The sequence below is a fragment of the Bombina bombina genome, chromosome 7 (genome assembly GCF_027579735.1).
Source record: "Bombina bombina isolate aBomBom1 chromosome 7, aBomBom1.pri, whole genome shotgun sequence".
Taxonomy (NCBI): domain Eukaryota; kingdom Metazoa; phylum Chordata; class Amphibia; order Anura; family Bombinatoridae; genus Bombina; species Bombina bombina.
This window is the reverse complement of record NC_069505.1, coordinates 462,017,671-462,032,623: the sequence shown is the minus strand read 5'-3', so window position 1 is coordinate 462,032,623 and position 14,953 is coordinate 462,017,671. Positions and strand designations below refer to the sequence as shown.

The 14,953-nt window shown below is 36.4% G+C and overlaps 1 protein-coding gene across 2 annotated transcripts in view; it reads left to right on the top strand.

The window, feature by feature from the left end:
- Positions 1–13,244, top strand: part of LOC128666728 (gastrula zinc finger protein XlCGF57.1-like) — a 41,909-nt gene extending 28,665 nt beyond the window's left edge. The window contains exons 7-8 of one of the 2 annotated variants that reach the window (XM_053721477.1): positions 4,867–4,938; positions 11,367–13,244. In XM_053721477.1, the coding sequence (XP_053577452.1) occupies positions 4,867–4,938; positions 11,367–12,667 (1,373 nt within the window). In that variant the 3' untranslated portion in view covers positions 12,668–13,244. The remainder of the gene's footprint in view (positions 1–4,866; positions 4,939–11,366) is intronic. The other variant, XM_053721478.1, reaches the window with a different exon arrangement.
- The last annotated feature ends 1,709 nt before the right edge of the window (positions 13,245–14,953 follow it).

Here is a 14,953-nt window from a genome sequence, read left to right as displayed (position 1 = left end):
ACAAACTTTTCTTTACTTTGTATCCAGTGACGTTTCGGGGTTTCACCCCCGTCCTCAGACTTACTTCTGAGGACGGGGGTGAAGTCTGAGGACGGGGGTGAAACCCCGAAACGTCACTGGATACAAAGTAAAGAAAAGTTTGTGAACATAAACGGAAAGTGCCTGCATTTTTCCGATACTGTCTAAATTTGCTGCTGTGCACCCCGGAAGGAAAGTTGAGAGTGCTAAACCTAAAGGAATTATATATATATATACATAAATGCACATGTATACAACTTATATACAATATATATACACATATATGCTTATAAATACACATGTATACAACATATATACAACATGTATACAATATATATATATATATATATACACACACATGTATACAACATATATACACATAATTACACATGTATACACATATATACAACATATATACATATATATATATATATATATATATATATATATATATATACACACATGTATACACATATATACAACATATACTGTATAAACATATATACACATGTATACAACTTATATACTATATATGTAAACATAAATACACATGTATACAACATATATACACATGTATACAACATATATACACATATATATACAATATATGTACACATGTATACAAATACATACACATATATATACAATATATGTACACATGTATACAAATACATACACATATATACAACATATATACACATGTATACAACATATACAGTGTCCCACAAAAGTGAGTACACCCCTCACATTTTTGTAAATATTTAATTATATCTTTTTATGTGACAACACTGAAGAAATTACACTTTGTTACAATGTAAAGTAGTGAGTGTACAGCCTGTATAACAGTATAAATTTGCTGTCTCCGCAAAATAACTCAACACACAGCCATTAATGTCTAAACCGTTGGCAACAAAAGTAAGTACACCCCTAAGTGGAAATGTCCAAATTGGGCCCAAAGTGTCAATATTTTGTGTGGCCACCATAATTTTCCAGCACTGCCTTTACCCTCTTGGGCATGGAGTTCACCAGAGCTTCACAGGTTGCCACTGGAGTCCTCTTCCACTCCTCCATGACAACATCACAGAGCTGGTGGATGTTAGAGACCTTGCGCTCCCCCACCTTCCGTTTGAGGATGCCCCACAGATGCTCAATAGGGTTTAGGTCTGGAGACATGCTTGGCCAGTCCATCACGTTTACCCTCAGCTTCTTTAGCAAGGCAGTGGTCGTCTTGGAGGTGTGTTTGGGGTTGTTATCATTTTGGAATACTGCCCTGTGGCCCAGTCTCCGAAGGGAGGGGATCATGCTCTGCTTCAGTATGTCACAGTACATGTTGGCATTCATGGTTCCCTCAATGAACTGTAGCTTCCCAGTGCCGGCAACACTCATGCAGGCCCAGACCATGACACTCCCACCACCATGCTTGACTGTAGGCAAGACACACTTTGTACTCCTCACCTGGTTGCCGCCACACACGCTTGACACCATCTGAACCAAATAAGTTTATCTTGGTCTCATCAGACCACAGGACATTGTTCCAGTAATCCATGTCCTTAGTCTATTTGTCTTCAGCAAACTGTTTGCAGGCTTTCTTGTGCATCATCTTTAGAAGAGGCTTCCTTCTGGGACAACAGCCATGCAGACCAATTTAATGCAGTGTGCGGCGTATGGTCTGAGCACTGACAGGCTGACCCCCCACCCCTTCAACTTCTGCAGCAATGCTGGCAACACTCATACGACTATTTCTAAAAGACAACCTCTGGCTATGAGGCTGAGCATGTGCACTCAACTTCTTTGGTCAACCATGGCGAGGCCTGTTCTGAGTGGAACCTGTTCTGCGAAACCTCTGTATGGTCTTGCCCACATGCTGCAGCTCAGTTTCAGGGTCTTGGCAATCTTTTTATAGCCTAGGCCGTTTTTATGTAGAGCAACAATTCTTTTTTTTAGATCCCTAGAGAGTTCTTTGCCATGAGGTGCCATATTGAACTTCCAGTGACCAGTATGAGAGAGTGTGAGAGCAATAACACCAAATTTAACACACCTGCTCTCCATTCACACCTGAGACCTTGTAACAATAACAAGTCACATGACACCGGTAAGGGGAAATGGATAATTGGGCCCAATTTGAACATTTCCACTTAGGGGTGTACTCACTTTTGTTGCCAATGGTTTAGGCATTAATGAATCTGTGTTGAATGTGTGTTGAGTTATTTTGAGGGGACAGCAAATTTACACTGTTATACAGGCTGTACACTCACTACTTATACATACACATGTATACAACATATATACACATGTATACAACATATATACACATGTATACACATACATAAACATATACAACATATATACACATGTATAAAACATATATATACATATATACACATGTATACACATACATAAACATATACAACATATATACACATGTATAAAACATATATATACAACTTATATATACATATATACACATGTATACAACATATATACAACATATATATATATATATATATATATATACACATACACATGTATACACATACATACACATATATACACATGAATACAACATATATACACTTGAATACAACATATATACACTTGAATACAACATATATACACATGTATACAACGTATATACATTATTATTTGTCATGTTTTAAGGTATTTATATATAAGGTATTTTACTGTGTATTTACTGTCACTATTTTACATTCCAACTTTCTTCAGATAGTAGAAAGTGTTCTTAGTATTTTTAAACACATATATATATATACAGGGAGTGCAGAATTATTAGGCAAATTAGTATTTTGACCACATCATCCTCTTTATGCATGTTGTCTTACTCCAAGCTGTATAGGCTCGAAAGCCTACTACCAATTAAGCATATTAGGTGATGTGCATCTCTGTAATGAGAAGGGGTGTGGTCTAATGACATCAACACCCTATATCAGGTGTGCATAATTATTAGGCAACTTCCTTTCCTTTGGCAAAATGGGTCAAAAGAAGGACTTGACAGGCTCAGAAAAGTCAAAAATAGTGAGATATCTTGCAGAGGGATGCAGCACTCTTAAAATTGCAAAGCTTCTGAAGCGTGATCATCGAACAATCAAGCGTTTCATTCAAAATAGTCAACAGGGTCGCAAGAAGCGTGTGGAAAAACCAAGGCGCAAAATAACTGCCCATGAACTGAGAAAAGTCAAGCGTGCAGTTGCCAAGATGCCACTTGCCACCAGTTTGGCCATATTTCGGAGCTGCAACATCACAAAAGCACAAGGTGTGCAATACTCAGAGACATGGCCAAGGTAAGAAAGGCTGAAAGACGACCACCACTGAACAAGACACACAAGCTGAAACGTCAAGACTGGGCCAAGAAATATCTCAAGACTTATTTTTCTAAGGTTTTATGGACTGATGAAATGAGAGTGAGTCTTGATGGGCCAGATGGATGGGCCCGTGGCTGGATTGGTAAAGGGCAGAGAGCTCCAGTCCGACTCAGACGTCAGCAAGGTGGAGGTGGAGTACTGGTTTGGGCTGGTATCATCAAAGATGAGCTTGTGGGGCCTTTTCGGGTTGAGGATGGAGTCAAGCTCAACTCCCAGTCCTACTGCCAGTTTCTGGAAGACACCTTCTTCAAGCAGTGGTACAGGAAGAAGTCTGCATCCTTCAAGAAAAACATGATTTTCATGCAGGACAATGCTCCATCACACGCGTCCAAGTACTCCACAGCGTGGCTGGCAAGAAAGGGTATAAAAGAAGAAAATCTAATGACATGGCCTCCTTGTTCACCTGATCTGAACCCCATTGAGAACCTGTGGTCCATCATCAAATGTGAGATTTACAAGGAGGGAAAACAGTACACCTCTCTGAACAGTGTCTGGGAGGCTGTGGTTGCTGCTGCACGCAATGTTGATGGTGAACAGATCAAAACACTGACAGAATCCATGGATGGCAGGCTTTTGAGTGTCCTTGCAAAGAAAGGTGGCTATATTGGTCACTGATTTGTTTTTGTTTTGTTTTTGAATGTCAGAAATGTATATTTGTGAATGTTGAGATGTTATATTGGTTTCACTGGTAAAAATAAATAATTGAAATGGGTATATATTTGTTTTTTGTTAAGTTGCCTAATAATTATGCACAGTAATAGTCACCTGCACACACAGATATCCCCCTAAAATAGCTAAAACTAAAAACAAACTAAAAACTACTTCCAAAAATATTCAGCTTTGATATTAATGAGTTTTTTGGGTTCATTGAGAACATGGCTGTTGTTCAATAATAAAATTAATCCTCAAAAATACAACTTGCCTAATAATTCTGCACTCCCTGTATATATATATATATATATATATATATATATATATATATATATATATATATAAATACCTGTATATATTCATATAGATATATAGGTACAGATATATAGTTTACAAAAACAAATCAAATTATATATATATATATATATATATATATATATATATATATATATATATATAAAAAGAACATTTTCTTCCATGTGAAGAACATTAAAAAGTAATATGTGAATAACTCACTTTGGGTTTTTCGTGTCCTTTTAACGCTGTTTATTTTTTAAATGACATAAACACGATAGGCTGAAATATATCCCACATGTAAGGAAGCTATGGACTCTCATCAGCTAAGAAGGAAAAACGCTTTTTTATATTCTTCAAAATTGTAGTTCAACACAAACTGGGGTTTAATTTCTGTCTTCTGTTGAATTTAACATTTGGAATTATGAAGCGATTATTATTGATAAATCTGCTAAGTATAAGGAATGTTTGTAATCGTCTGCTGGTTCCTCTCTCACATAACCAATGAAATCTGTTTGTACAGAACATGATCATGTGACTCCTTGCCTAGTTACAAAGGCTGAGCGGGGTGAGGAACCTCACACAAGCTCTGCAGGTGAGGAATGAAGTTCTAAGTGTTCGAGAGGAGTCGACTTAATGTCACTTTTCATGTTTAGAAAATTGATCTGCATTGAACCTTTTTTTACTCTTCACATGGATATCAGTAGGTTTATGTGTGTTTAGTTACTATCTCTTGATTTGTACATCTACTTTGCAAGGTAGACCTTGGTTCACAATTATTTTTAAAAAGATCAGTCGCTCTCAGCAGTTGGTCTAATGCCCTCTGGTCACTTGTCAACCTTTTGTTCATAGCTCCTTGTAGTCATCAAAACTGTTATTAATATTATTGTTAATATCACCACCATATACTGTAGCTCTGTTAAAGACTTATACAAAATGTTACACAAAAGAGAGGTGGACTTTCTGGAGATGAATATAGTATGGTAATTTGTGTTAAGGAAGATCTAATTTTACTCTATAAACTTAATCAACTTCTCATGCTGAAAGCTTCTATATTTCCACTTAACAACAACTTTTCACCCTGTATATCTCAATTCATTAATAGGCACCTTATCCGTGTGGGCTGTTGTAAGATGACTCTAAGCCAGTACTCGACAAATTTGTTAAAATCTATAAGCCCATAAATAAACCATTTTTTATTCTCCAAACTTGTAGTTACTTACACTTGAGCTTAATTTCTGTCTATTTACAGAATATGAACATGTGTACTCCTTACCTTGTTACAAAGGCTGAGCAGGGTGAGGAACCGTATGTGCGCGGTGTCCTGCAGATCCCTCATGCGGAACCTCACACAAGCTCTGCAAAGGAGGAATTAAATTCTAAATGTTCTAGACCAGTTGTCGCGTTTCTTCTTTAGTAAATTGATCCCCTGAAAACCATTTTTAAACTTCCCTTGTAACTTTTACATGAATATCTGTTTTATTCAATTTATTTCATACTTTTCACATCTATATTGCAAGGAAGAGCTTGGTGCACTATTGTTTGTGAAAGATCAGTCGCTGTCACCAGTTGGTCACTTACCTTTCTGAGTAGTCAGAAAATAATCAGCCATTTACAGCCACTTATAATCATCAGTACTATTATTATTATTATTATTATTATTATTGTTATTATCATTAAGTTAATCAGTTAAGATCAATAACATCATTATATAAGAACATTAAGTTAATCAGTTAAGATCAATAACATCATTATATAAGATCATTAACAGCTAGATTTAGAGTTTTGTCGGTAAAAACCTGCGGCTCTAACGCTCCTTTTTTTTCCAGCGCACCCTTAAGCCAACGCTGGTATTATGAGTTTTCTGAATGGCTGCGTTAGCCTCAGAAAAGTGAGCGTTGAGCCAAATTTAGCGCCACTTCAACCCTCAATACCAGCGTTGCTTACGGTAGCGGTAAGCTGGAAAAACGTGCTCGTGCACGATTTCCCATAGGATACAATGGGGCTGAGCTTGCTGAAAAAAAAACAGCTCTTAACGCAGCCCTATTGTTTCCTATGGGGAAACACTTTCTAAGTCTACACCTAACACCCTAACATGAACCCCGAGTCTAAACACCCCTAACCTTACACTTATTAACCCCTAATCTGCCGCCCCCGCTATCGGTGACACCTGCATTTTATTATTAACCTCTAATCTGCAGCTCCGGACACCGCCGCCACCTACATTATCCCTATGAACCCCTAATCTGCTGTCCCTAACATCGCCGACACCTACATTATATTTATTAACCCCTAATCTGTCCCTCCCAACGTCGCCGCCACCTACCTACACTTATTAACCCCTAATCTGCCGACTGGACATCACCACCACTATAATAAATGTATTAACCCCTAAACCGCCGCACTCCCGCCTCGCAAACACTATAATACATTTTATTAACCCCTAATCTGCCCTCCCTAACATCGCCGCCACCTACCTACAATTATTAACCCCTAATCTGCCGCCCCCAACGTCGCCGCTACTATAATAAAGTTATTAACCCCTAAACCTAAGTCTAACCCTAACCCTAACACCCCCCTAAATTAAATATAATTTAAATAAAACAAAATAAATTTACTATAATTAAATAAATGATTCCTATTTAAAACTAAATACTTACCTATAAAATAAACCCTAATATAGCTACAATATAACTAATAGTTACATTGTATCTATTTTAGGATTTATATTTATTTTACAAGCACCTTTGTATTTATTTTAACTAGGTACAATAGCTATTAAATAGTTAATAACTATTTAATTGCTACCTAGTTAAAATAATTTCAAAATTACCTGTAAAATAAATCCTAACCTAAGTTACAAATACACCTAACACTACACTATCAATAAATTAATTAAATAAATTACCTACAATGATCTAAAATAAAATACAATTAAATAAACTAAACTATATTACAAAAAAACAAACACCAAATTACAGAAAATAAAAAAATTTACAAGAAGTTTAAACTAATTACACCTAATCTAAGCCCCCTAATAAAATAAAAAAGCCCTCCAAAATAATAAAATGCCCTACCATATACTAAATGCGAGGTCAATTCTATTGGCTGATCCAAGACGCCGCTTGGATGAAGACTTCGGCCGGATGGAGGACCTCTTCTGCCCCGCTTGGATGAAGAATTCGGCCCGGCTGGGTGAAGACGGCTCAAGGTAGGGTGATCTTCAATAGGGTAGTGTAAGGTTTTTTTAAGGGGGGATCGGGTGGGTTTTAGACTAGGGGTGTGTGGGTGGTAGGTTGTAATGTTGGGGGGGTCTTGTATTTTTTTTTTACAGGTAAAATAGCTGATTACTTTGGGGCAATTACTGATTATTTTGTAATTTAGTATAGGGTAGGGCATTTTATTATTTTGGGGGGCTTTTTTATTTTATCAGGAGGCTTAGATTAGATGTAATTAGTTTAAACTTCTTGTAATTTTTTTATTTTCTGTAATTTAGTGTTTGTTTTTTGTAATATAGTTTATTTAATTGTATTTTATTTTAGATCATTGTAGGTAATTTATTTAATTAATTTATTGATAGTGTTAGGTGTATTTGTAACTTAGGTTAGGATTTATTTTACAGGTAATTTTGTAATTATTTTAACTAGGTAGCTATTAAATAGTTAATAACTATTTAATAGCTATTGTAGCTTGTTAAAATAAATACAAAGTTGCCTGTAAAATAAATATAAATCCTAAAATAGATACAATGTAACTATTAGTTATATTGTAGCTATATTAGGGTTTATTTTATAGGTAAGTATTTAGTTTTAAATAGGAATCATTTATTTAATTATAGTAATTTTAGTTTGTTTTATTTAAATTATATTTAACTTAGGGGGTGTTAGGGTTAGGGTTAGACTTAGGTTTAGGGATTAATAACTTTATTATAGTAGCAGCGACGTTGGGGGCGGCAGATTAGAGGTTAATAATTGTAGGTAGGTGGCAGCGATGTTAGGGAGGGCAGATTAGGGGTTAATAAAATTTATTATAGTGTTTGCGAGGCGGGAGTGCGGCGGTTTAGGGGTTAATACATTTATTATAGTGGCGGCGATGTCCGGTCGGCAGATTAGGGGTTAATAAGTGTAGGTAGGTGGCAGCGACGTTGGTGGGGCAGATTAGGGGTTAATAAATATAATGTGTCGGCGATGTTAGGGGCAGCAGATTAGGGGTTCATAGGTATAATGTAGGTGGCGGCAGTGTCCGGTCGGCATATTAAGGGTTAAATAATTTTATTTTAGTGTTTGCGATGTGGGTGGGCCTCGGTTTAGGGGTTAATAGGTAGTTTATGGGTGTTAGTGTACTTTGTAGCACGGTAGTTAAGAGCTTTATGTTCCGGCGTTAGCCAATAAAACTCCTAACTACTGACTTTTTTAGGCGGTAGGAGTCTTGGCGGTAGAGGCTGTACCGCTCACTTCTTCCAAGACTCGTAATATCGGCGTTAGGCAAATCCCATTAAAAAGATAGGATACGCAATTGACGTAAGGGGATTTGCGGTAGCCAAAAGTCGCGGAAGAAAAGTGAGCGGTGACCCTCTACCTCCCTCACTCGTAATACCAGCGAGCTTAAAAAGCAGCGTTAGAACCCCTTAATGCTGCTTTTTAAGGCTAACGCAGAACTCTAAATCTAGGTGCTAGTTAATCAGTTAAGATCAATAACATCATTATATAAGAACATTAAAGGGACAGTCTAGGCCAAAATAAACTTTCAGATAGAGCATGTAAACAATTTTCCAATTTACTTTTATCACTTATTTTGCTTTGTTCTCTTGGTATTCTTAGTTGAAAGCTTAACCTAGGATGTTCATATGCTAATTTCTTAGACCTTGAAGGCCACCTCTTTTCAGAATGCATTTTAACAGTTTTTCACCACTAGAGGGTGTTAGTTCATGTATTTCATATAGATAACAGCGTGCACGAGCACAGTGTTATCTGGGAGCAGGCACTGATTGGCTAAACTGCAAATCTGTCAAAAGAACTGAAATAAAGGGGCAGTTTGCAGAGGCTTAGATACAAGATTATCACAGAGGTTAAAAGTATATTAATATAACTGTGTTGGTTATGCAAAACTGGGGAATGGGTAATAAAGGGATTATCTATCTTTTAAAACAATAAAAATTCTGGTGTAGACTGTCCCTTTAAGTTAATCAGTTAAGATCAATAAGATCATTATATAAGATGATTAAATAAATCAGTTAAGTTCATTCACATCAAGTTAAGGAGGGCCGCTACTGTGCAAATTATTAAGGATTATTCAGATGCTCAGCGTATTCCTTTGTGAATCCCTAGCAATGTGAAAAAAGAAAAATCTTAAAGTCCCAGTCAACATTCAAATTAATTGTTAAATAATTCTGCACTTTGTGTTTATTATGTAACATTAAACCAGTGACACCTTCAAAAGAAAAAAGATTTTAAAGATTTAACCACCCCCCAACCCATACTTACCTTCCTCGCCAGCCTCTACTGATCTTCTGGTTTCAGTGTGTCACTGGCGCGCTGTCTAATCACAGAGCACCAGGTTGTGTCATTAGCGCTCTCTAGCGCTGGGTAAAGCTGTTGGCAGCATGTAGTTCAGCAGGATGACCAATTGCACTGCCATTAGACAACGCAACCTTGACGCTATGTTGAAGAAACCAGAAGAGCAGTAGAGGCTGGCGATGAAGCTACATAGGGTTTGGGGGGTTAAATCTTTAAAATCTTTTGAAGGTGTCGCTAAGTTAATGTTACATTATTCTGCACATAGCGCAGAATTATGTAACATTTATTGGAACATTGACCGGCCCTTTAAGCCATCTTTGCGTTATGATGTCATATAGTTAGCCCGGATAATGCAGGATTATTTGAGTTTAATGTTTTTTTATGTGTGATTAAGAATGTACATTTTGAAAAAATACAACTTCTCTTCACAGAGGATTCTTTCTGAAAGGGATTGTGTTCTGTCATTTTCTCTCTCCTCTAATATGTTCTCAAGAAACCATTTTACCTAATGGGGTGTATTAAATTATTTACATATATCCTTTACCTTGATTTTGTCATTTGAAATAGCTGATTTTGCATGTTGTCTCTCCACCTATACTAAAATGTTCAATACTTAAATACTGGTTATAGAAAAGCTATGTAAACAAGATGGTTTAGAAAAACATCACACTCTTAGTGGGAGGGGGGGTTGGGCAGAGACTTACTAAAATGTTGATTTTCCATTGTTCTCTCTAAGTATTGGTCTCACTGTGTATAGAGAGATAAGATAAGGAAGATTTTGTGTAACTATAGAGAGATAAGCTAATGAACTCTGTTCTCACTGCAAGCTCAGCCCATTTCATCGGGGTGTGGTTTCAATTAACAAAAACAGCTATTTCAAATACAAAAAATACCTAAAGCAGCAATTTCCTGAATTATGTTATAGTCCGCAGCTGGTATAACAAGTCACTAGAAGGGCATTAACGGGATATTTTATAATATATTGTCCATTTAACTCTTTCCTGTTAAGTTATTGCCACTTCTGTCTTTAAAAACCCAAAATCTACTTGATTCCCCCTTGTTAACGTTTAAATCTAATGTTGTTTGATATTATATTACTTTGTTTTTGGTAGTAATGGTAACAACACTGAGCATGTAATATATGTTTTAAAAATTTTAGATAATTTAGGTACATGTGCAATTTAATATAGTTGCTGAAAATACTGGCTCCTAGATTTTTAGGTGCACTGCTACATTTTCGACCAATTTGTGAAGCACTAATTTAATCAGATATGAAGACAACTTAACAATTCCAGCATTAATAGAGAGAAAGAGAGAGAGACAGAGAGAGAGAAAGAGAGAGAGAGAGCGAGAAGAAAGAGAAAGAGAGAGATTCTAAATATGATTTACTTATATTAGAGAAGCAATCCTTTCAGTTTTATTTCAGTTACCAAAATGTGTTTAAGGTATTAGTTTAAAATAGTTTTTGTATTGATAAGTTATTTCCTCTTCTTTTTTTTTGTTACAGATCAATCCATGAGGTGGGATATTCCTAATCAAGGCCAGATTGCAGATTATTCTTTAACTCACTTTCAAGATCAAAGAGATGTAGAAAGGGCATCATTTCCATATTTTGAATGTCAGGATTTTATTATCCAGCAACCAGGCGTTCCGCATCAGGAAATGTATGTTGAAGAGAAAGTATTTTCGTGTTCTGAATGTGGGAAATGGTTTCCCCAGCAATCAAACCTTAAGAGACACATGAAAATTCATACAATAGAGAAAACATTTTCATGTTTTGAATGTGGGAAATGTTTTTCTCAGAAATCATATCTTAACGCCCATCAAAAAATTCATTCTGAAGATAAACGTTTTTCGTGCTCTGAATGTGGGAAAAGGTTTTCCCTACAAGCGAATCTTCGGAAACACATAAAAATTCATAGAGAAGATAAAACATTTTCATGTTCTGAATGTGGGAAATGTTTTACTCAGAAAACATATCTTAATGCTCATCAGAAAATTCATACAGGAGAGAAAGAATTTGCATGTTCTGACTGTGGGAAATGTTTTAACCGGAAGTCACATCTTATTAGCCATAAGACTATTCATACTGGAGAGAAAGAATTTGCATGTTCTGAATGTGGGAAAAGTTTTGCCTGGAAATCAAATCTTACAAAACATGAAAAAACTCATACAGGTGAGAAAACTTTTTTATGTTCTGAATGTGGGCAATGGTTTACCCGGCTTTCAAATCTTAGGAGACACCTGAAAATTCATACAGGAGGCAAAGTATTTCCATGTTCTGAATGTGGGAAATGTTTTATTCGAAAATCGCATCTTCGCACTCATAAGAGAGTTCATATACAAGAGAAACCATTTTCATGTACAGAATGTTGGAAATATTTTATAGATAAATCTGCTCTTATTAGTCATCAGAAAATCCATAAAAGAAAGAAAATATATTCTTGTTCTGATTGTGGGAAGAGTTTTGCTTGGAAATCAAGTCTTATCACTCATAAGAAAAATCATACAGGATTAAAAGCATTTTCATGTTCTGAATGTGGGAAGTCTTTTGTCTGGAAATCAGTTCTTACTAATCATCAGAGAATTCATACAGGAGAGAAACCATATTCATGTTCTCAATGTGGAAAATGTTTTTCCCAGATTTCTCATGTTAGAAAACACCAGACTATTCATGTAGAGGAGAAAACATTTTCAGATGGGAATGTGGTATCAAGTAGTAATACAAGCCAGAAGATTTATACAAGTGAGAAAGAATTGTCAGTAAACGTTCCTGACGTCATTCAGGACAAAGTAAACATCAGATAAAAAAATGCCTTTCTAATAATGGTTAAGCTGTTAGCTCCCTCCCTAACTGAAGATAGTGGAAGCAGACTTGTTTTTTTATATAAATCTGCTGTAGAAACAGAAATGTAATACATTTAGATAGAAGTAACTGTATTAGCTAATCAGTTATAGAATTAATGATGCTTTAATAATAGCATGTTCAGCTTCAAATTACTGTTACTGGTCTCCTTATTGCCTTATAACCACAATTTTATTAAATTATTTTGTTGATAATGATGGGAGATATGAAGTCTGCATATACCTGTAATTTTCTGATTGTGTTGGAGCATTTGTGATGTATTTAGCCCTTTAATTGCTGAGCCATTCCCACCCTGAGCTGTTTTGGAATTTTTAGATGCTACTCACATTTAAGCCCCAACCGTAGGCCATTTATCACTGAGAAACCCACATAGATTATATATATCTTTTTTCAGGGGACCCATCAGATTAAAAATATAGAATTATTTTGTGTATATATTGTGACATTTATGAAACCTACAACAAAAAAGTGAAAATGCATTCTTAATTACAATGTTAATAAACAAAACTATAAATACTAGTGTTTGTTTTTTTTTTCCCCCTCTAAACTCTATAGTAGAAAGAAGGGTTTATCCTTATATAAACAAGGGGCTTTCTGTATTGTTATTTTACTTTGATTTGCACAGTGGGGCTATATAGAGGTTTAATGTTCAAGAGGGGCTTCTGGGCTTTACAATAAGATGTTAATGGGGTCGCTAGACCTTTTTGATCACCTGTTACAGGCACTTAGAGACTCCCTTCATAAAATTTTTTTATTTATTTATTTTTGTAAAAGTGTGTTTACATTTTAACCCCCAGGACATACACTGATTGAAAGTGCAGACAATTCCAACGGTGTGTCTTACGGGCACTTAAGGGAGCTGAGATTGAGGGTTTTTTAAAAGGAACCCCCATCCAGCTATCTTCTACTGTATTACTTCTGTGCCACTTGTTGTTCTAAGTGACATCACCACACACACACGTCACAATGTCACTTACATGTCTGGATTCTCCCAATAGAGACCTAATGCGACACCACCCCATGTGTGAGGGGGGGGCGAGATCAGCTCCGTAAGCACCACCCCCAGCATGAGTCACATGTTTGTCATCTGCACTATCAGCATTGTGCAGATGATTACTGTGTTTTCAACCACAGGAGGTTAAAAGGACATTCTTGCTATAACTCTAGAATTTATAGTTTTCTTATGTCACAGTTTTAACCCCCTCCAAATGTTATTGTCTGTTTACTTAACTCACCCTAACCAGATTCTAACATTCCAATTGGCCTTACCAACTGTCTTTGATTAGCAATTAACTAAATTTAGTGGACTCAGCTGACTGCCCTACCTGTATATATTTCAGACTAGTTTGGGGATGTGCATTGCACAGGGGTGTGTGCATTGCTTACAGGGCTGTCTACTTTTTAACAATAGCAAATGTTCACATTTTCAAAGTGAACATTTTATAAGTGAGGCACTAATTTTTAAGAATTATACAAGGATGGGGCAAGACACAAGGCAAGTACTCTTGTAATACTGTTTTTAATGTATCTCATTGTATCCTTTTGCAAGTGCTGCTGTAACACTGTGTCTTATGTGTTTACTTGGTTCACACTTTCAGAATAATGCTCAATATCTTCATATTCCTTTTTGCTACCTCTTGTCTCTATAACAAACTACATTACTCACTTACTCCTTCTCCCTCTCCACCTGCACTGTTCATTAGCCCATCTCTCTTATACTCACCTTACTTTTGTACTCATGAATTCTACCTATTCCTAAATACTCTCTCTCCCCCCTGCACTTCAGCCAAACAACAGTCTCATTACTGCAAATCTGCTTCTCATCTCATGTCACTCTCCCTCTTGCTCATACTAGCTGCTGGCGACATCTCCCCTAATCCTGGTCCCTCACAACCTCCTAACCTTTCACATCCTTGTGTGCCTTTCAATAGACTTCATAAACTAAACTCTGGTAACCTTAATCGCATTCCTCTTACATCTAAAAACCCCTCCCCCTTCACTTGTGCACTCTGGAACTCTCGCTCTGTTTGCAACAAGCTCACTTCTATCCATCATCTCTTTATCCACCACTCTCTTAACCTTCTTGCTCTTACAGAAACCTGGCTCTCTGCTTCAGACACAGCATCCACTGCTGCACTGTCACATGGGGGTCTCCATTTCAGCCACACTCCTAGGTCTGGCAATAGACAAGGAGGTGGTGTCGGTATTTTACTTTCCTCTCGTTGCAC